Genomic DNA, 23,176 nt, shown 5'->3' with positions numbered 1-23,176 from the left:
TGTTTCCTCGACTTTGCGTTTCATCCTTTTCTTTCTATTAAAAACTAGTCCCTGCAGATGGTACGGGGCTAATACGAGGCTCTACCACGACGAGTGACCGTAGATGAACCCTTGCGCGTATTCGGTGACCGTAAATTACGTATTTTGGAGTACAGTGACTAAATCGAGCAAGCGATTCAAGTTCAGTGACTAACCATGTATTTTACTCTTGGATTTTCCGTTGAAAGAAAAAAAAAACGCCTTCCTTATTCCGGCTTGTCCGCCGCCCAACTGCTCCACCACTCTTCACTGCGGCAACCGCTACCGCCACCGTCTCCGCCGACCGCCGTTATGGCGAGGCCTCCACGCCACACCCTGAGCAGATCCTCCGCCGCGCACTCTTGCCGGCTACCGAAACACGCGCTCCTGAGAGCCGGTGCGGCGTTTTTCCTCGCCACCCTTGTCGCGCTGCCCTTGGCCGTGCTGCACCGTGCCGCCCTCTCGCGGCACTCGCTGGAGCACCCCTGGGGTTGGGACGCGCTGCCCTCGGTCGCCACACAAGAGGAGGAGGGCGCCCAAGGCGAAGATCTGGTCAGTCCGCCTCCTCCCTCTTCGATTACTGTTGCTCATTGGTTCCTACTGTAGTCACACTGTTAAATTATGAACGAATGACGCATAGTTTCGGTACAACATATGCTTTGCCATTTTACTATGGGATTGTTAAATTGATGCGAGGTATTGGTTGGGTGGATTTTGCTATCCTGTGTAGTGATGCAGTCTAATTGAGAGGTTTCAGGCCATAACGCAATCTGCTGTGGAATTCTTGGAGTTCTTACAGTGCGTGGTTGTATCATGCATGTTTCTGGATATTTTCCTTGGCATGAAGCAATTATGTCCAGTTGGGAGCTTCATGGGTGTAGTTTTATTTTATTTTATTGAAGACTATTTTCTTAATGTATCACTGAATGTACCTGTGTGTAGCACCCCCTTGGTTACGTTAACTGGAGCCGTGATAGCTGATTAGCTGGTACACTGCAGTGTATTTTCTTAATGTGAATAACTGAGCCACTTTCAGTGAAAGACGGATTGGTGTTTATCCTCGGGATTCCATGAACTTGGCGTTGCCCTGTTTCTCTAAAAAAAAAAAAAAAAAATTCCATGAACTTGCAGATAGCGTTTTGGTACTTTCCTAAAGAACTTGATTAATGCTTTCTCTTGGACAGTGATGTTCTTTTCCTTCTGATTATTTCCGTTGCCACTCTAGTTTGGACATTCCAGGAAGTTGGGAAACAGCTTTAGTAGTGCATCTTGCACATTCTCACTTAAGTTCCCGGTAAAAAAAAAATTATCACTTAAGTTTGCTTGCCATGTCTGCTAGCTGATTACAATGTACAAAGGGATGCTAATTGTTCACCTGAAATGCCTACCACATGAGCGAATAACATGAGGCTATCACACAGTAGGACTGGGAAAACCTTGAGAGAAGTAACTGCATGTCTAGTTTTTAGCAGGGCCAGCCCTGGCATTTCAGGGGCCTGATGCAAGGAAAAAAAGGGCCCTATATACACAAAAATGGGGCCAAGTGCCTTTGCGGTTGACCACCGCGGCCGCGCCTGCCCCTGCCCTGCTGCTCGCGGCTGCCGCCAATCCCCTATTTAACTTGTGTTTTCCCCTTTCTTCAACCTCTTGTCTCTCTCAAGTCTATGGGAATTGATGAGTGAGAAAGGAGAACGAATTGAATCGGATGAAAAAGAATAGACTAACCTAGGGGTTTATTAGGAGGGAATTGTACCGACCGTTGCAAATCGTGGAGGGACTCCTGGAAATCAACAAATAAGGATCTCCTCCATTAGTTCTACCAAAATAGCTAGAAATCTCGTCGGGAGAGCGGCGCCCCATGAGTCGGCACTGATCGAGGTACAAGAAAGGAGACCGAAGAGGCAAGAGAAGAATTCAAGGCGATGAGAGAGTCACTCTGTTTGGTCCTTTTTTTTTCATTTAGCGATAGTGTTGGCTCAGCTTGGCTGATTTTTTTTTAGTCAACCTGCTAAGCTGTATTGATTATTCAGAATGTTTACAGCAATAGTTAGAGAGCTTGGCTGATGCCGTGATGCGTGCTTATAGGCGCAGGCCCAAAGGCCTCAGCTCCTAGTCCTAGCAATAACACTACGCTAATTCTGATTGGGTGAAAAAGAAGTTCTAAGCGAAGGGCCTAGCTGTACCTACATACGTAACATAGCTGGGCGGGGCCCCTAGCTATTGGGGGCTGGCCCTGGTTTTTATCATTAGATGTAGCAATCATGTGTTCCTTAATCTTCTGGGTTTTGCATTTGAATTTATGCTTAATCAGTTAGATTCTTTAAGTTTCTCATTGGTCTTCAATTAATATGTCATCCTTTCTAGGACAGTGAGGATCTCAAACTTGATCGAGTTTTGAGGAAGGCTTCAATGGGAGACAATACTGTTATATTGACTACACTTAATGCTGCATGGGCTTCTCCTGGCTCAGTGATAGACCTATTCATTGATAGTTTTCGCTGTGGTGTCAGAACAAGTTCACTCTTGAACCATCTAGTCATTATAACATTTGATTCTGATGCATACAAACAATGTGTCAAGATCCACCACTATTGCTACTTTCTTGGAACTGAGGGTGTGGATTTTTCTGGAGAGAAGAGGTTTCTGACTTCTGGGTATCTGGACATGATGTGGAAAAGGCTAGATTTCTTGCGGCTGGTTCTTGAAAAAGGTTACAGCTTCATATTCTCGGTAAGTTCTGGCACACATTAACAGTTAGCATGATGGAATTTAGTGTTGTACTGATATTTTTGTGTAACTTGCTTGCATATGTACATTAGAAAGCTAAATGAAGGTGGCCTGTCAGTTTTTCTCTCTAACTTTCATATTTGATATATTTCAGGATGCAGACATAATGTGGTTTCGCAATCCATTTCCTCACTTCTATCCTAATGGTGACCTTCAGATTGCTTGCGATCACTATGTTGGGAACGCAACAGACCTGAGAAACATTGCTAATGGAGGCTTCAATTATGTGAAATCGAATGAACGTACCATAGAGTTTTACAGTTTCTGGTACTCATCACGATTGAGATATCCTGGCTACCATGATCAGGATGTATTCAATGCTATAAAGCATGATCCCTATGTTGCAGACATTGGGCTGGAAATCAAGTTTCTAAGTACTGCATACTTTGGTGGATTTTGTGAACCAAGCAGAGATTTAAACAAGGTCTGCACTATGCATGCTAACTGTTGCATCGGTTTGCGGAGCAAGATTCATGATCTAAGGATCATGATGGAAGATTGGAGGAGCTATTTGTCATTGCCTCCAAGCTTGAAAAGACTGACACCATCCTCCTGGAGGGTGCCTCAAAATTGCAGGTATTATGTCCATTGTCCAACAGTGACATTGAGTTCAAGGCTGTTTTAGTAAGAAATTTGATTTGATGAAGTTTAGTTCGGACCTATGTCTACAGCTTTCTAGTCAGCATTTTCTTGGTAGTGTTGCATTGCATCTAATCATTTTAATTTTTTGTTTCACAGCCTATCTTCACAAAACCAATAAGACATATGCTTATGGACTACAAAAGGAAAATAGAAGAGTGGGTCATGCTTAAGGTGTTCTCCACATTTTCCGCAAAAAAATAACTGGGTCAATCTACTAACTTCGTTAGTGTTCCCCTCCCTCTTTAACCAAGTTCAGTTTAGTGTAAATGACTTCTTCAGATTTAGCGTGCTAAGTAGAATTTGATGTCGCGTTAAATCGGATATGTACTGACCTCTGTATAGATGCAATGGGACTTCAAGCACGTTTGTTTAAAAAATATAATGAGCACGCCTGCTGCAATGAGGCTAGACAGATCACGTTTATGCTTCTGTGTGTCGTCACCAGTTATGTTAGACTGGAAAGATGTATGTATGAACTAATAGATAGGGTAGAAGTAGAAATTATCATTTCTTTTTCGAAATCAGAATTATTAAAAGAAGTCTATGGACTCATATCGATTCTGCCCATTTTCAGCCTCCTTTTGTGAATCATAATAGAGGTACTCGTAATTGTGTGGTTAGAAAGAGAAATATCTGAGTTACTTTTTAATTGACATCCACTAGTGGTCAGTTTCTACTTCCAAGTTGACTGGACCAGGTACCACATTTACCATAGGATATGCTTATCTGACGAGGTCCCTCGAGTCATCTCTGCCACTTGGAATTGCTTATGAGCTGTTCTTAAATGCTCTTCTTGGTATGAAATTGCCTACCTTCCTTAAGTCTTGCTTTCCGAGAGCCTCATTTCATAAAATTCCACTGGCCAGTTAATTCATTATGCTTATTTTTCAATGAAAATTGCATCCGAACATGTTTCTCAACACCAAAAAGTAAGGGAGCTAGTAACTACATTCGGAGATTCACATTACTAGCATGGACAGGCGCGGCGGCACGCCGCGCCCTCGAGTTAGCCGGGAGTGAGGAATAAATAATACTTTCATGTAAAATTACAACGGTTACGTGGAGATGTGTTAGAAAACAGGACATAAGCAAACTGTAAAAACATTTAAAAGTGAATACACTATTGTTCTCATGGTCAGAAAATCTAAAGCACAGATCTGATAATTTTAAGCCTACTGCTTTCAGTTACACCGCCAGAGAGACTGGACATCTAACTAAACCGTATGCAAATGTCCATTGCTGCGACTCCTCATCTATCCATTCCCTGAAGTAAATTAATAGCAAGTTAAGTAAGGTTTGTGCTGATCGAAGTAGGAAGGCTCTGGTTTTTAGTAGTTTCTGAAGACACATGCACAGCTGCAAAGTAAGTGTCAAGTCCAGTGAGGAAAACAACTGCAGAGGAGTACTTTCTCAAGGGCAAATGTACCGAAAAGTTCGGGTATAACATAACACTCAGCATGATAGATTACCGCGCGGTGCTAGTTCTTTCTGTCTAATGTTAAAGATCAAAACTCTGGATGCTATAATATTGCTATTTTCAGGCGCCACTTATGGAGTAATGCTCTATGCTCGTCTCTCTCTTTTTACCTTTCAGAAGCAACTATCGGCATAGAAGAGGTCAAGTTGCACTTAAAGAATATCAGTTTTATTATTGCCATCATCGTGTTCATTCTAATGAGCTGAACAATCCCCAGAAGAAGAAAATCAGCTGAGCACAACACAACAAGGAGTGTTATGAAGTTCTGTACACACACTCGATTGACACGATACAAATGGATTGACCATTGCTTATGTTGCACATCAAGAATTCAATAATATGTTGCTCCAATTTGCAGAGTCGTTGCATCAACTGAATCATGTGAAACCTTCTCAGCAGCTTGTGTGAAAAAGTTCCTGTGAACATGGCAATGGCTTCTATGTAGCTCACTTGTCATAACAAACATACGATCCAAATTCTCTTATTATGATTATATCCATCTAAAGTGAACTTTAGAAAAGCTCTCACGTTGAAAGTTCTTTATGTTTTAACACAAATGTTTTATTCACTTAGATTCACTTAACAAAGAGAATCCTGAAAGGCAACACGCTGACAACAGAGAGCACGTCTCCGCAATGACATTGTACAATACCTGAACATAAGCAACGAAATGCTATTGGTCTAGACTAAATTCAAAGAGCAAAAACTTAAGCTAGATAATGAGTCTTCACATTTGGTTGAAGGAAGGGCTGGCTTGAATCTGGGCAAGCAAAGTCATGTTCTGCCAATGGCCTGGAGCTGAGAAGATGTTTGTCGTCGCTGCCCAGAAGAAAGTACTGAGCAATCTGTGTGGAAATGAAGTTCCTGTATATAAAAAAGAGTATTCCAAGATGGTTGCATGAATAAGCAGAAAAGCCTCATCCTAGGACGGTGAAGATGCCAGTGGAGATATCGGCGATACATGAAAGCTGCCGGAAGTGATGATTGTTATCGCCCTGAATGCTGACACAATTCCAGCTTGTTGCGTCGATGGATCTATTGGTTCTCCCAGGCTGCATCACAAAGAATGGCATTTCCATCAAAATATCGAGGATTCTGCACAGCTGGCTCCAATGGATAATCCCCAAGGCGAGCTGGACCACGGTTTTCATTGAGGACTGCATCTTCTAGTTAGGTCCAGTGAGAAATAAATCCTATCATATGTTGGGACAGAATATATAGTGAGAAAATATATCCTCTCATCTCGTACATGCTATAGTTTCTTAATTAACAGAGAATAGTCTTACCTGTCTGATATAGAAAAGGCTTTAAACATCAAGAATGTAAGAGAATCTTTTGGAACACCGGAAACAACCTGTGAAATATTAGACCTGAACAACATTAATCACACGCAATTGGCATCATTTTGTACCAGTCAGCTCGCAAAAAGGTTTCCAGATTGGCACAAAAATTTGGAGAAAATAAATCTTAAATCGTGCTAACAGTGCAACGTAGGATCTGAAACATAAATGGATTCCCACATTGGCATAAAAGTTTGGAGAAACTAAATCTTAAATCACACTAACAGTACAACCTAGGATCTCAAACATAAATCTCTTATGTATGACTAACCAAGGATAGGGATTTTCTTTCACTTCACCAAGCCACACCTCAGTGATCCTGCTAGATTCCGTTTCTTATAATAACACCCAAATTTCCAACTTAAACTTGTCAGGACAAAGAAATAGAAGAGGCAATCTGACCAGGAGATTGTCTGTCCATGTCCAGTGTAAATAGTAAGAGCATCAGTACATGAGATTGTTTGTCAATGATTTATTTACAGACAAACTATCTTGGAGATAATGACCAGCACCTTTTAAACTCAAACAATAACGAAAACAGTGGTTTGTTTGAACCTAGTGGCATCCAAGAAAGCTCGGCTGATGACGAACTCGACATGGCGATATTGAAGCAAAATACCTGCTTGAGTTTTCACTCCATGTACATGCTTTCATCCTCCAGCTACACTATCCATCCTCCAGTTTTGGTCAAAAGTGCATAGAATAAAGTCCATAAATTTGGTTAGCGTTTGAACATGTCAAGAGCATGACAAAATGTCTATGAGCAATTACTGCAGCAAATGATATATGTTGGGAAAACAAATGGAACAATCTGCCAAGATTATTTTTGCAAGGGAAAATGATCTACGACAATTACAAAGCAATTTGAAGCCTTGAGTAATGGAGAATGAAAAAGGCAAGCCATATTTGTGAATATGACACTCAAGTGTTGCTGATGTAAATAGATAGTCTAGACATGACCTACCTATCCTTCACGTTGATATCAATTAACCTATGTCCGGGAGCAAAATGTGTATCTTTTCTTGCCAATAAGCCACTGTAAACATAAAATGTGTAGCAGAAACAGTTGGTTGCAAAGGAAGCAAGAAAAAACTGAACTTTTCTACGATACTACCACATCGGCGATGTGAATATTCCTCACAGAACATGCTTGCTGACAGAGCCTCCGTGACCGAGCCATGAAGATGGCAGACAGCACTGTGTTGAACCTGAGCATGTGGCCTTGGAGACACCATCATTCCATGGCTTGACGACCTCAATTCTCATGAGTGGAGACCTGGAATAGAGCATAAAAAATTAAAAAATCATTTACTCCATGGAAATAAAGAGGACCAAGTAAATTAACCGGCCAATTTTGCATAGATGAAACATATGTTAGAAAACTCAAATGATTTTCACCATATACTAATTGGATTCTTTTGCAGAATAAATCTACAATTCATTAGTCATTCAGAAGTAAGAATAACTGTAATTGGGGAAGAAGGTTCATACCTTGCTGTACGCAAAAATTGCCCCGTGGCCACCGCTAAGTGTGCTGCCTAAAAATGGTCACGCGCCACCGCTCATCATGGCCGGATCGAAGCTGCTCGATGGGGAAGGTCTTGTGGTCCACCGCCGCGATCTTCTGTGAGGCACCGTCCCCACCGCCGCGGTCTTCTGATGCGGCAGCATCGCCACCGTGAGACTCACGGAGAGAGAGAGAGAGAGAGAGAGAGAGAGAGAGAGAGAGAGAGAGAGAGAGAGAGAGAGAGGACTCGCTCCCACCGGCGCTCGCCACCTGCTCGCGTCGATGAGACGCTGCCATCCCAACTGCAAGCGTGACGATTGTCTCCTCGGGAAACGCTGTTTGTTGGCGTGAGAGCTTCGCAGCGGCGAAGGCGTCCAGACTTGCGAACTGGCCGAACAGCTCGTGGGGAACCAAGCCTCTCCGCCCTCGCCGGCTCCCCCCGACACCGTTTGACGGTCGGGGCGAGTAACTCCTCTCGCTGGACGGACGGCCCTCCCTCATCGTGCCCGCTACCTATGTTGCACGGATACGATGATACGGATACGGATACCGCGATACGGCGATACGGCGATTTTCCAAAAACACAGATACGGGGATACGTTGTATATATAATTAAAAAAATAAAAAATTCCCAACAGTTCAATAGTCCATCCGATAACGTTGCATAACTAGCTAATAAAAGAGTACGAATTATTCTGCAGCTTTATTCTCTGAAGCTTCAGGATCATCTAGGCAGCTTCATTCGGCTTGAAGATCATCTAGCAAGGGCCGAATCACACGAACAGCCACTTCGGATCATCATTCGGAGGAATCACACGAACAACATTCAATATTTAGACTGGATTTTCTCCTCCAGCACTGCTGCCCGCATTCGAGTCAGCCATCTCTAACCTAAGCAAGATTCAATACATGTGTTTTATCAGCCATCTCTAATCTAAGAGAGATTCAATACAGGTGTTTTATCAGCCATTCGAGTCAGCCATCTCTAATCTAAGCAATATTCAATACAGCCTATACTTCTGTTCGATCTATAGTCTAGTCTATACTCGCTGAGACGGGAAGGCATGAACCTAAGCAAGATTCAATACAGCATATATACTTCTGTTCAACAACCAAAAAAGGAACCAGGAAGGCAGAAAGTTGAGACGGGATGAGGGGAAACTGACCTGCAGTTCGACGACGGAGGGGGCTGATCTCTCTCCGGTGCGGTGGCGCAGTAGTATAGGTGGCCGTTCGCCGGCGATCTCGTGGCGGCGCACTGCGCCCAGATCGGAGATCAGGAGGTGAAAAGATGAGAGAAAGGGCTGGTCGCCTTATATACGTCGAGGGAATGGGAAGCGTTCGGTGAGGGATGGGATATTTTCGTATCCAGATCGTATCCCGAGTGTATCCCCAACGTATCCGAATTATCTATATCTATATCTATACCTACCTAATAATAAAGGAGCTAAGGTTTCTGCCAAAATTTTCGTCAACGCTTTTTTTTAGACCGCTTTGCCCTCCCACCAAATCGCATAATACAGGAAACTGCCACCATACCGGTTCGTGAGGTTTTTCTTTCTTCCCTCTCGCACCGAAAACGCTCGCCGCCTGACCGCGCCTCGGCCGTCGCCTCCGCGCGCAGCTGTCTTTCGGCGACGTCGGCTACCCTTGCTTCCCTCACATCCCCAACATCGCCCGAATCACCGCCCCACATCCTTGCCTCCGCGTCTTCATCTTTTACCGGTGCTCCACCGCAGGTGGCAGCGCCGTCCATGGCGGCCGAGGCTGGGTTGCAGTGTGGAACTGCCGACTTCTCGACGCCCAAGATACGGATCTGATGTCCCCGCTGCTTCAGGCGCCTCATGCTGCAACGCATCATCTGCACGCCCCTCTCTAGGGACGTAGGGGCTGATGGATCCGGTCCTCGGGAGACGCAGAAGAAATGGAGGGAGAAAACAGAGATTGGAGGCATAGCAAGTGCCACAAGGATATTTGGAGGAATTCCGTGCATTTTTTTAGTCTGCTTATGCCGCTGCCCATGGAGGTTCGCCGCCCTGGTTCTTTGCTGCCTGACAAGCGCTCTCGTGCTGCTCTTTTATTCTTGATTAAGCTGATGCTCTAGGCAATCAGGAAAAAATGCATTATCTCCAGCTCGTCACCGATGAAGGACTTGTCGCACTGGATTCCCATGGCGGCCGAGGCTGGGTTGCAGTGTGGAACTGCCGACTTCTCGACGCCCAAGATACGGATCTGATGTCCCCGCTGCTTCAGGCGCCTCATGCTGCAACGCATCATCTGCACGCCCCTCTCTAGGCCAAGATCTTCCATTGGACGTAGGGGCTGATGGATCCGGTCCTCGGGAGACGCAGAAGAAATGGAGGGAGAAAACAGAGATTGGAGGCATAGCAAGTGCCACAAGGATATTTGGAGGAATTCCGTGCATTTTTTTAGTCTGCTTATGCCGCTGCCCATGGAGGTTCGCCGCCCTGGTTCTTTGCTGCCTGACAAGCGCTCTCGTGCTGCTCTTTTATTCTTGATTAAGCTGATGCTCTAGGCAATCAGGAAAAAATGCATTATCTCCAGCTCGTCACCGATGAAGGACTTGTCGCACTGGATTCCCAGCTCCAGCGCCACCTCACCTGCAACGGTAGTTTGGGCATAGCTAGCGCCCACTTCACCACGGATTTGCCACTACAGTTTCTCCTTTTTCACGTGGATCTGACTCTGCCTAAATGTAAATGGATCAAGCAGGCGTATGCAAATTGACCAAAGGAGCAGCAATGAGGTGTTGTTAGGACTTGAGCCGATCGACGTAGTAGTTAATTAAATTATCACCAAGCGCTGCCCAGCTTGAGAACAACACTGAGAACAAAAAACTGGGGATTTTTTTCTGGTCATAATCTACTACAAGTGTATACTTTTAGTCAAAAGTCAACATCTTTAAAGTTTGATTAATTTTATACACGGAAACATGAACATATACTAGACCAAATTCATATCAAGAAATTCAGCATACAAGATATTTTTATTGTGTATTCATGAAGCGTGGACTTTTGACTAAAAAAATATACGCCTTGTTTTATGAAACAGAGGTACTACTAATATATATCTTGACTCAAATTTGTACTCAAATGATTGTAGATAATAAGGGAAGATTAAATTATTACGATATAAAAAAGATGATGTTATTTCAACTTGCAAGTGTGTAACTAATATATTCATATAAGCATATGCATCAAAGAAAAAAAAATGGAGGTATGAAATATGTGCTCATGAGGGGATGAGAAAGAAAGCATCCGTATTAGCCAAAATTTAGCTCAGGGATTTCTTTACAGAAATATAATAATATAATACTATAATAATCGCATTAACTATCTACCATGAATTAGCCTTCCAAGCGGAAGAAATCACATTCATCATCTTCCTCAGAGAGACCGTCGTGGGAAGAGAGGCTCCCTTGCTCCCTCACCTGGAGCAACCACGAGGTGACACCATGGCGATCCAGAGGTTGTTGGAGCGGCGGACAAACAATAGTTGTGCAGAGTGCGAGTTAACTATTATGGTGGTGGCGCGGGTTCGTCCATCAGAATGTTTTGTGATTTTTGTGACAAGGCAATAATGACCCCGTGCTATTTTGATTCGATAGGCATATGAATCTTTAAAAATTAATGGGTTGTTTATTTTTTTAGTGTGGCGCCGTAGCAACGCACGGGTTTTGTCCTATCTATACCTATACCTAATAATAAAGGGAGGATTGTTTCCGTCGTCCAACACTTTTTTGGACCGTTTTGCCCTCCCACCAATTTTACATAAAAGAAAATTATTAGAGCGGCCCAAAAAAAAACCTAGGCAACCTCCGTCAGCTACCTGAATCTCCAACGCCAGCTCGGCACGGCGTGCCGCCGACACACTTAAGATCGACGGTTACTCGATGCCAAACAGTCGTGGACCTCACGAGAGATACGACTCCAGGCAGCGGGCAACACCTGACGCATCGAGACCGAGCGAACCCAGGTCGCTGACTCGATAGCGTGCCTGACGAGGCGGTTCCTCGGCAATGCCCACCATGAGGGGCTTGGGTTTTAGAGAAAGGCGACGACGGAAGTTCCGGGAGCGAGGCGGTACACGACGTACCCAGGTTCACGTCCCCGCGGTGGAGGATCGCTACGTCCTGCTAGCAATCCAGTACATGAATATAGGTGTACAGGGGGCCACCATAGGCGGAGTTATTGGATCTAGTCTAGTTCTAACCCGCAGGTTGCGGTTTCTAGGCGTGTTGCCTCTATGATTTATGTTTCTGATTGTGTGTCTAAGGGGTGCCCCTGCCTGGCTTTATATATCAGCCAAGCTAGGGTTTACAAGAGTCCTAGTAGGATTCATATTGGAGTCTTCTTTCCTTGTAGTCCAAGTTGAGGCGCGTGCAGGTCCAGCTTGTTGAGTCCTCGTGTTGGTCCAGCTTCATAGTTTGCACCGGGTATGGCAATGTCGAGTACCCGTCGGGTTATGCCCACGTCAGTAGCCCCCGAGTGTCTGGCCGAAGTGAAGCTTCGGGCAGGGACTAAAGTTGTCTTCGCCGAATGTCTTGATCATCTGTTGAATCTTGTGCTTGGCGTTGAGTCGAAGTTGCTTTCTGTCGGGTGCGCGAAGCGCTCCCGATGGGAGTAGCTGATACGTCTCCGACGTATCGATAATTTCTTATGTTCCATGCCACATTATTGATGATATCTACATGTTTTATGCATACTTTATGTCATATTTATGCGTTTTCCGGAACTAACCTATTGACGAGATGCCGAAGGGCCAGTTGCTGTTTTCTGCTGTTTTTGGTTTCAGAAATCCTAGTAAGGAAATATTCTCGGAATTGGACGAAATCAACGCCCAGCATCTTAGAATTCCCGGAAGCATCCAGAACACCCGAGAGTCGCCAGAGTGGACCCACAGGGGGCCCAGGAGGTAGGCCGGCGCGGCCCAGGCCCTGGCCGCGCCGCCTTATGGTGACACCGCCTCTTCGACCCTCCGACTCCGCCTCTTCGCCTATAAAAAGGTCCCTGACCTAAAACATCGATACGGAAAAGCCACGGTACGAGAAACCTTCCAGAGCCGCCGCCATCGCGAAGCCAAGATCTGGGGGACATGAGTCTCTGTTCCGGCACGCCGCCGGGACGGGGAAGTGCCCCCGGAAGGCTTCTCCATCGACACCACCGCCATCTTCATCACCGCTGCTGTCTCCCATGAGAAGGGAGTAGTTCTCCATCGAGGCTCGGGGCTGTACCTGTAGCTATGTGGTTAATCTCTCTCCTATGTACTTCAATACAATAATCTCATGAGCTGCCTTACATGATTGAGATTCATATGATGATGCTTGTAATCTAGATGTCATTATGCTAGTCAAGTGGATTTTACTTATGTGATCTCCGGAGACTCCTTGTCCCACGTGTGTAAAGGTGACAGTGTGTGCACCGTGTGGGTCTCTTAGGCTATATTTCACAGAATACTTATTCACTGTTGTGAATGGCATAGTGAAGTGCTTATTTATATCTCTTTATGATTGCAATATGTTTTGTATCACAATATATCTGTGTGCTACTCTAGTGATGTTATTAAAGTAGTTTATTCCTCCTGCACGGTGTAATGGTGACAGTGTGTGCATCGTGTAGTACTTGGCATAGGCTATGATTGTGATCTCTTGTAGATTATGAAGTTAAATATTGCTATGATAGTATTGATGTGACTTATTCCTCCTTTCGTAGCGTGAAGGTGACAGTGTGCATGCTATGTTAGTACTTGGTTTGGTTATGTTGATCTGTCGTGCACTCTAAGGTTATTTAAACATGAATATCGAATATTGTGGAGCTTGTTAACTCCGACATTGAGGGTTCGTGTAATCCTACACAGTTAGTGGTGTTCATCATCCAACAAGAGAGTGTAGAGTCTAGCATCTATCTATTTATTCTGTTATGTGATCAATGTTGAGAGTGTCCACTAGTGAAAGTACGATCCCTAGGCCTTGTTCCTAAATACTGCTATCGCTGCTTGTTTACTGTTTTACTGCATCTCTACTGTCCACAATATTACCACCATCAACCACACGCCAGCAAGCACTTTTCTGGCGCCGTTACTACGGCTCATACTTATTCATACCACCTGTATTTCACTATCTCTTCGCCGAACTAGTGCACCTATTAGGTGTGTTGGGGACACAAGAGACTTCTTGCTTTGTGGTTGCAGGGTTGCATGAGAGGGATATCTTTGACCTCTTCCTCCCTGAGATCGATAAACCTTGGGTGATCCACTTAAGGGAAACTTGCTGTTGTTCTACAAACCTCTGCTCTTGGAGGCCCAACACTGTCTACAAGAATAGAAGCTCCCGTAGACATCAAGCACTTTTCTGGCGCCGTTGCCGGGGAGGAAAGGTAAAAGGCACTCATACTCCGGTTCCTGTGTAACAAGATTTTTCTGGCGCCATTGTGTTTGTGCTCAAAGCTATTTCCTTTAGATCCTGCAATTGCATCTTTTTGTTTCTTGTTTACACTAGTTAGGCATAATGGAAAACAACAAAAATATGAGAGATCTTTATGAACTTTATCTTGAATTAGGACATGATGTGTTTGAAGAGAGAATTAAAAAACCCATTGAACATATTAGTATGAACACTTTGAACACCATTGTTGCTAATGCTATGGAAAATTCTAAGCTTTGGGAGATCGGTCTTGATGAAAATGATCTCTTTAGCCCTCCGGGTATTGAGGAGAAAGTTTATGTTGATTATGATATGCCTCCTATTTATGATGATTATAATGATAGTAGTCTTTTGGTACCGCCTGTTATGGAGGATAAATTTGATTATGATTACAATATGCCTCCTATATATGATGATAGCTACTTTGTTGAAATTGCTCCCACTATTACTAATAAAAATGATTATGCTTATGCGGAGAGTAATAATTTTATGCATGAGACTCATGATAAGAATGTTTCATTTGATAGTTATATTGTTGAGTTTGCTCATGATGCTACTGAAAGTTATTATGAGAGCGGAAAATATGGTTGTAGAAATTTTCATGTTACTAAAACACCTCTCTATGTGCTGAAATTTTTGAAACTACACTTGTTTTATCTTCCTATGCTTGTCGCTTTACTCTTCATGAACTTGTTTATTTACAAGATTCCTATGCATAGGAAGCATGTTAGACTTAAATGTGTTTTTAATTTGCTTCTTGATGCTTTCTTTTGCTTCAACTCTCATCTTTATGAGTGCATCATTTAATTTGCTGAGCCCATCTTAATGGCTATAAAGAAAAGAACTTCTTGGGAGATAACCCATGTGTTTTTTCTTACTACAGTACTTTTATTTTATATTTGTGTCTTGGAAGTTGTTTACTACTGTAGCAACCTCTCCTTATCTTAGTTTTGTGCATTGTCTTGCCAAGTAAAGTCGTTGATAGTAATGTTCATACTAGATTTGGATTACTGCGCAGAAACAGATTTCTTTGCTGTCACGAATCTGGGCAAAATTCTCTATAGGTAACTCAGAAAATTATGCCAATTTACGTGAGTGATCCTCAGATATGTACGCAACTTTCATTCAATTTGAGCATTTTCATTTGAGCAAGTCTGGTGCCTCAATAAAATTCGTCTTTACGAACTGTTCTGTTTTGACAGATTCTGCCTTTTATTTCGCATTGCCTGTTTTGATATGTTCGATGGGTATTTCGATTCCATTGACTTTCAGTAGCTTTGTGCAATGTCCAGAAGTGTTAAGAATGATTATGTCACCTCTGAACATGTATATTTTGATTGTGCACTAACTCTCTAATGAGTTGTTTTGAGTTTGGTGTGGAGGAAGTTTTCAAGGATCAAGAGAGGGAGATGATACAACATGATCAAGAAGAGTGAAAAGTCTAAGCTTGGGATGCCCCGGTGGTTCACCCCTGCATATTTCAAGAAGACTCAAGCATCTAAGCTTGGGGATGCCCAAGGCATCCCCTTCTTCATCGATAAATTATCAGGTTCCTTCTCTTGAAACTATATTTTTATTCGGTCACATCTTATGTACTTTACTTGGAGCGTCTGTTTGCTTTCGTTTTTGTTTTTGTTTGAATAAATTCTTGTGTGGGAGAGAGACACGCTCCGCTGGTTCATATGAACACATGTGTTCTTAGCTTTACTTTTAATTTTCATGGCGAAGGTTGAAACTGCTTCGTTAAATTGTTATATGGTTGGAATCGGAAAATGATACATGTAGTAATTGGTAAAATGTCTTGGATAGTGTGATACTTGGCAATTGTTGTGCTCATGTTTAAACTCTTGCATCATATACTTTGCACCCATTAATGAAGAAATACATAGAGCTTGCTAAAATTTGGTTTGCATAATTGGTCTCTCTAAAGTCTAGATAATTTCTAGTATTGAGTTTGAACAACAAGGAAGATGGTGTAGAGTCTTATAATGTTTACAATATATCTTTTATGTGAGTTTTGCTGCACCGGTTCATCCTTGCGTTTGTTTCAAATAGCCTTGCTAGCCTAAGCCTTGTATCGAGAGGGAATACTTCTCATGCATCCAAAATCCTTGAGCCAACCACTATGCCATTTGTGTCCACCATACCTACCTACTACATGGTATTTCTCTGCCATTCCAAAGTAAATTGCTTGAGTGCTACCTTTAAAATTTCTATCCTCTACCTTTACAATATATAGCTCATGGGACAAATAGCCTAAAAACTATTGTGGTATTGAATATGTACTTATGCACTTTATCTCTTATTAAGTTGCTTGTTGTGCGATAACCATGTTCCTGGGGACGCCATCAACTACTCTTTGTTGAATATCATGTGAGTTGCTATGCATGTTCGTCTTGTCTGAAGTAAGGGAGATTTATCACTTATGGTTAGAGCATGCATATTGTTAGAGAAGAACATTGGGCCGCTAACTAAAGCCATGATCCATGGTGGAAGTTTCAGTTTTGGACAAATATCCTCAATCTCATATGAGAAAATTAATTGTTGTTACATGCTTATGCATATAAGAGGAGTCCATTATCTGTTGTCTATGTTGTCCCGGTATGGATGTCTAAGTTGAGAATAATCAATAGCGAGAAATCCAATGCGAGCTTTCTCCTTAGACCTTTGTACAGGCGGCATAGAGGTACCCCTTTGTGACACTTGGTTAAAACATGTGCATTGCGATGATAATCCAGGTAATCCGAGCTAATTAGGACAAGGTGCGGGCACTATTAGTACACTATGCATGAGGCTTGCAACTTGTAAGATATAATTTACATAACACATATGCTTTATTACTACCGTTGACAAAATTGTTTCTTGTTTTCAAAATCAAAGCTCTAGCACAAATATAGCAATCGATGCTTTCCTCTTTGAAGGACCTTTCTTTTACTTTTATTGTTGAGTCAGTTCACCTATCTCTCTCCACCTGAAGAAGCAAACACTTGTGTGAACTGTGCATTGATTCCTACATACTTGCATATTGCACTTGTTATATTACTTTACATTGACAAATACCCGTGAGATATACATGTTATAAGTTGAAAGCAACCGCTGAAACTTAATCTTCCTTTGTGTTGCTTCAATACCTCTACTATGAATTATTGCTTTATGAGTTAACTCTTATGCAAGACTTATTGATGCCTGTCTTGAAGTACTATTCATGAAAAGTCTTTGCCATATGATTCATTTGTTTACTCATGTCATTTACCATTGTTTTGATCGTTGCATTCATTACATATGCTTACAATAGTATGATCAAGGTTATGATGGCATGTCACTCCAGAAATTATCTTTGTTATCGTTTACCTGCTCGGGACGAGCAGAAACTAAGCTTGGGGATGCTGATACGTCTCCGACGTATCGATAATTTCTTATGTTCCATGCCACATTATTGATGATATCTACATGTTTTATGCATACTTTATGTCATATTTATGCGTTTTCCGGAACTAACCTATTGACGAGATGCCGAAGGGCCAGTTGTTGTTTTCTCATTGCTTTTGGTTTCAGAAATCCTAGTAAGGAAATATTCTCGGAATTGGACGAAATCAACGCCCAGCATCTTAGAATCCCCGGAAGCATCCAGAACACCCGAGAGTCGCCAGAGTGGACCCACAGGGGGCCCAGGAGGTAGGCCGGCGCGGCCCAGGCCCTGGCCGCGCCGCCTTATGGTGACACCGCCTCTTCGACCCTCCGACTCCGCCTCTTCGCCTATAAAAAGGTCCCTGACCTAAAACATCGATACGGAAAAGCCACGGTACGAGAAACCTTCCAGAGCCGCCGCCATCGCGAAGCCAAGATCTGGGGGACATGAGTCTCTGTTCCGGCACGCCGCCGGGACGGGGAAGTGCCCCCGGAAGGCTTCTCCATCGACACCACCGCCATCTTCATCACCGCTGCTGTCTCCCATGAGAAGGGAGTAGTTCTCCATCGAGGCTCGGGGCTGTACCTGTAGCTATGTGGTTAATCTCTCTCCTATGTACTTCAATACAATAATCTCATGAGCTGCCTTACATGATTGAGATTCATATGATGATGCTTGTAATCTAGATGTCATTATGCTAGTCAAGTGGATTTTACTTATGTGATCTCCGGAGACTCCTTGTCCCACGTGTGTAAAGGTGACAGTGTGTGCACCGTGTGGGTCTCTTAGGCTATATTTCACAGAATACTTATTCACTGTTGTGAATGGCATAGTGAAGTGCTTATTTATATCTCTTTATGATTGCAATATGTTTTGTATCACAATATATCTGTGTGCTACTCTAGTGATGTTATTAAAGTAGTTTATTCCTCCTGCACGGTGTAATGGTGACAGTGTGTGCATCGTGTAGTACTTGGCGTAGGCTATGATCGTGATCTCTTGTAGATTATGAAGTTAAATATTGCTATGATAGTATTGATGTGACTTATTCCTCCTTTCGTAGCGTGAAGGTGACAGTGTGCATGCTATGTTAGTACTTGGTTTGGTTATGTTGATCTGTCGTGCACTCTAAGGTTATTTAAACATGAATATCGAATATTGTGGAGCTTGTTAACTCCGGTATTGAGGGTTCATGTAATCCTACACAGTTAGTGGTGTTCATCATCCAACAAGAGAGTGTAGAGTCTAGCATCTATCTATTTATTCTGTTATGTGATCAATGTTGAGAGTGTCCACTAGTGAAAGTACGATCCCTAGGCCTTGTTCCTAAATACTGCTATCGCTGCTTGTTTACTGTTTTACTGCATCTCTACTGTCCACAATATTACCACCATCAACCACACGCCAGCAAGCACTTTTCTGGCGCCGTTACTACTGCTCATACTTATTCATACCACCTGTATTTCACTATCTCTTCGCCGAACTAGTGCACCTATTAGGTGTGTTGGGGACACAAGAGACTTCTTGCTTTGTGGCTTCCTCCCTGAGATCGATAAACCTTGGGTGATCCACTTAAGGGAAACTTGCTGTTATTCTACAAACCTCTGCTCTTGGAGGCCCAACACTGTCTACAAGAATAGAAGCTCCCGTAGACATCAAGCACTTTTCTGGCGCCGTTGCCGGGGAGGAAAGGTAAAAGGCACTCATACTCCGGTTCCTGTGTAACAGATTTTTTCTGGCGCCATTGTGTTTGTGCTCAAAGCTATTTCCTTTAGATCCTGCAATTGCATCTTTTTGTTTCTTGTTTACACTAGTTAGGCATAATGGAAAACAACAAAAATATGAGAGATCTTTATGAACTTTATCTTGAATTAGGACATGATGTGTTTGAAGAGAGAATTAAAAAACCCATTGAACATATTAGTATGAACACTTTGAACACCATTGTTGCTAATGCTATGGAAAATTCTAAGCTTTGGGAGGTCGGTCTTGATGAAAATGATCTCTTTAGCCCTCCGGGTATTGAGGAGAAAGTTTATGTTGATTATGATATGCCTCCTATTTATGATGATTATAATGATAGTAGTTTTTTGGTACCGCCTGTTATGGAGGATAAATTTGATTATGATTACAATATGCCTCCTATATATGATGATAGCTACTTTGTTGAAATTGCTCCCACTATTACTAATAAAAATGATTATGCTTATGCGGAGAGTAATAATTTTATGCATGAGACTCATGATAAGAATGTTTCATTTGATAGTTATATTGTTGAGTTTGCTCATGATGCTACTGAAAGTTATTATGAGAGCGGAAAATATGGTTGTAGAAATTTTCATGTTACTAAAACACCTCTCTATGTGCTGAAATTTTTGAAACTACACTTGTTTTATCTTCCTATGCTTGTCGCTTTACTCTTCATGAACTTATTTATTTACAAGATTCCTATGCATAGGAAGCATGTTAGACTTAAATGTGTTTTTAATTTGCTTCTTGATGCTCTCTTTTGCTTCAACTCTCATCTTTATGAGTGCATCATTTAATTTGCTGAGCCCATCTTAATGGCTATAAAGAAAAGAACTTCTTGGGAGATAACCCATGTGTTTTTTTTTACTACAGTACTTTTATTTTATATTTGTGTCTTGGAAGTTGTTTACTACTGTAGCAACCTCTCCTTATCTTAGTTTTGTGCATTGTCTTGCCAAGTAAAGTCGTTGATAGTAATGTTCATACTAGATTTGGATTACTGCGCAGAAACAGATTTCTTTGCTGTCACGAATCTGGGCAAAATTCTCTATAGGTAACTCAGAAAATTATGCCAATTTACGTGAGTGATCCTCAGATATGTACGCAACTTTCATTCAATTTGAGCATTTTCATTTGAGCAAGTCTGGTTCCTCAATAAAATTCGTCTTTACGAACTGTTCTATTTTGACAGATTCTGCCTTTTATTTCGCATTGCCTGTTTTGATATGTTCGATGGGTATTTCGATTCCATTGACTTTCAGTAGCTTTGTGCATTATCCAGAAGTATTAAGAATGATTATGTCACCTTTGAACATGTATATTTTGATTGTGCACTAACTCTCTAATGAGTTGTTTTGAGTTTGGTGTGGAGGAAGTTTTCAAGGATCAAGAGAGGGAGATGATACAACATGATCAAGAAGAGTGAAAAGTCTAAGCTTGGGATGCCCCGGTGGTTCACCCCTGCATATTTCAAGAAGACTCAAGCATCTAAGCTTGGGGATGCCCAAGGCATCCCCTTCTTCATCGATAAATTATCAGGTTCCTTCTCTTGAAACTATATTTTTATTCGGTCACATCTTATGTACTTTACTTGGAGCGTCTGTTTGCTTTCGTTTTTGTTTTTGTTTGAATAAATTCTTGTGTGGGAGAGAGACACGCTCCGCTGGTTCATATGAACACATGTGTTCTTAGCTTTACTTTTAATTTTCATGGCGAAGGTTGAAACTGCTTCGTTAAATTGTTATATGGTTGGAATCGGAAAATGATACATGTAGTAATTGGTAAAATGTCTTGGATAATGTGATACTTGGCAATTGTTGTGCTCATGTTTAAACTCTTGCATCATATACTTTGCACCCATTAATGAAGAAATACATAGAGCTTGCTAAAATTTGGTTTGCATAATTGGTCTCTCTAAAGTCTAGATAATTTCTTGTATTGAGTTTGAACAACAAGGAAGATGGTGTAGAGTCTTATAATGTTTACAATATGTCTTTTATGTGAGTTTTGCTGCACCGGTTCATCCTTGCGTTTGTTTCAAATAGCCTTGCTAGCCTAAGCCTTGTATCGAGAGGGAATACTTCTCATGCATCCCTAGGCCTTGTATCCCTAGGCCTTGTTCGCAAATACTGCTATCGCTGCTTGTTTACTGTTTTACTGCATCTCTACTGTCCACAATATTACCACCATCAACCACACGCCAGCAAGCACTTTTCTGGCGCCTTTACTACTGCTCATACTTATTCATACCACCTGTATTTCACTATCTCTTCGCCGAATTAGTGCACCTATTAGGTGTGTTGGGGACACAAGAGACTTCTTGCTTTGTGGTTGCAGGGTTGCATGAGAGGGATAAATTTGACCTCTTCCTCCCTGAGATCGATAAACCTTCGGTGATCCACTTAAGGGAAACTTGCTGCTGTTCTACAAACCTCTGCTCTTGGAGGCCCAACACTGTCTACAAGAATAGAAGCTCCCGTAGACATCAGTAGCCCCCGAGTCTATGGGCGGGTGCTTGCAGCCACGCATAGACTCAAGTTGTACTACTCGAAGATCTTGATTGCTGATGTCTTCAACTTTATTCTTCTTTGTTAGCGAAGTTGCCATATTTTTTATCGGGTGCGCGAAAAGCGCTCCCGATGGGTGTAGCCCCCGAGCCTGTAGATAAATATGAAATAGTTATGTATAGGGTGTAAAAAATGCTAAGTTAAATACCGTACACATCCTCGAGTTCCGAGAACATGATGCTGATGACTCTGATGATGTCATCGATAGAGGAGTTGATGATTTGGCCCATAGGAGCCGATGATTCAGATGATAGCCCAGAGGAGCCGATGATTCAGATGATAGCCCAGAAGAGCCGATGATTGGGATGGTGGCCCAGAGGAGCCGATGATTCAGATGATAGCCCAGAAGAGCCGATGATTGGGATGATGGCCCATAGGAGCCGATGATTGGGATGATGGCACATAGGAGTCGATGATTCAGATGATAGCCCAGAAGAGCCGATGATTTTTATCGGGTGCGCGTCCAGCGCTCCCGATGGAAGTAGCCCCCGAGTGTGGGCACTGATGCTTGCAACCGTGAATAAACTCAAGTCAAAATAGGTATTTTGGCTACTTCATCAAAGTGTTTGGATTGCATAGTCGAGACCTTTTGTTCGGTAGATACATGTATATGTACTTTTACCGTGTTAATGCCGTTGGCAAATTTTGAAGGAGCAAATCTTAATTGCCCGTTTAGACGTATGTGTATTCGTTGGTCAGCAAATTTTGAGTGATCAGCTCGTGTTGCAGGTCTTGCTAAACCCGTTGTATGTGCAACTTTGCTTTCAACCGATGTATGTTCTGACAGCAGCTCCCGAATGTATCGGAAGCACTAGCTCTGCCGATGACTCTGTTGTTCTTTGATACTTCCATAAGTAAAGTACCGAACGTGGGTCGTTTTTGTACGTGTTTCATGATCCTTGCTATCTGCGGCACTCTTTGAGGCATCTATAGCAAAGGAAAAGAGAAAGGTCCCCGTTGCTTCATAATCCTTGCTATTTGCGGCACTCTTTGAGGCATCTATAGCAAGGGACAAGAGCAAGGTCTTCGTTGATTTTACATCATAGCACTCGTAATTTCAGAGGCTTTTTCATTATCCTTGCTATCTGCGGCACTCTTTGAGGCATCTATAGCAAAGGACAAGAGCAAGGTCCTTGTTGCTTCATGATCCTTGCTATCTGCGGCACTCTTTGAGGCATCTATAGCAAAGGACAAGAGCAAGGTTCCCGAAATAATCTTCAGGGGACCGTGAGCCCAGT

General features: G+C 42.6%; 1 protein-coding gene and 1 long non-coding RNA gene across 7 annotated transcripts; one reads left to right on the top strand and one right to left on the bottom strand.

Moving 5' to 3' along the window:
- Positions 1-215: 215 nt before the first annotated feature.
- Positions 216-5,459, top strand: LOC127336507 (uncharacterized protein At4g15970). Of its 2 annotated transcripts, none has more exons than XM_051363321.2 (4): positions 216-570; positions 2,383-2,748; positions 2,900-3,381; positions 5,042-5,459. In XM_051363321.2, the coding sequence occupies exons 1-4, from the start codon at positions 331-333 to the stop codon at positions 5,157-5,159; spliced, it is 1,206 nt and encodes a 401-aa protein (XP_051219281.1). In that variant the 5' UTR covers positions 216-330; the 3' UTR covers positions 5,160-5,459. The 2 variants fall into 2 exon arrangements, with proteins under 2 accessions (XP_051219281.1, XP_051219282.1); XM_051363322.2 differs by lacking the exon at positions 5,042-5,459 and adding an exon at positions 3,544-4,014 and having other exon boundaries at positions 219-570.
- A 313-nt stretch (positions 5,460-5,772) lies between these two features.
- On the bottom strand, positions 5,773-9,153 carry LOC127336508 (uncharacterized). 5 transcript variants are annotated; one of them, XR_011752668.1, is made up of 5 exons: positions 8,938-9,152; positions 7,756-7,917; positions 6,777-7,540; positions 6,211-6,677; positions 5,773-6,117 (listed from the first exon to the last, which is right to left on the bottom strand). It is a non-coding gene; the product is annotated as an uncharacterized lncRNA (long non-coding RNA). The 5 variants fall into 5 exon arrangements; XR_011752669.1 differs by having other exon boundaries at positions 6,211-6,278; positions 6,536-7,540; positions 8,938-9,151; XR_007873352.2 differs by having other exon boundaries at positions 6,211-6,278; positions 6,884-7,540; positions 8,938-9,145.
- Positions 9,154-23,176: the final 14,023 nt, after the last annotated feature.

This window comes from Lolium perenne, chromosome 2 (genome assembly GCF_019359855.2).
Source record: "Lolium perenne isolate Kyuss_39 chromosome 2, Kyuss_2.0, whole genome shotgun sequence".
Lineage (NCBI taxonomy): Eukaryota > Viridiplantae > Streptophyta > Magnoliopsida > Poales > Poaceae > Lolium > Lolium perenne.
The sequence above is the reverse complement of the archived record's forward strand: the minus strand, read 5'-3'. Positions and strand labels throughout refer to the sequence as shown.

Bases quoted from the DNA above. Each gene is read 5' to 3' on its own strand.
- LOC127336507 (XM_051363321.2), top strand. From the start codon at position 331: ATGGCGAGGCCTCCACGCCACACCCTGAGCAGATCCTCCGCCGCGCAC. The intron at 2,749-2,899 runs GTAAGTTCTGGC...GATATATTTCAG, and splicing joins GTTACAGCTTCATATTCTCG to GATGCAGACATAATGTGGTT. The intron at 3,382-5,041 runs GTATTATGTCCA...TTTACCTTTCAG, and splicing joins AGGGTGCCTCAAAATTGCAG to AAGCAACTATCGGCATAGAA.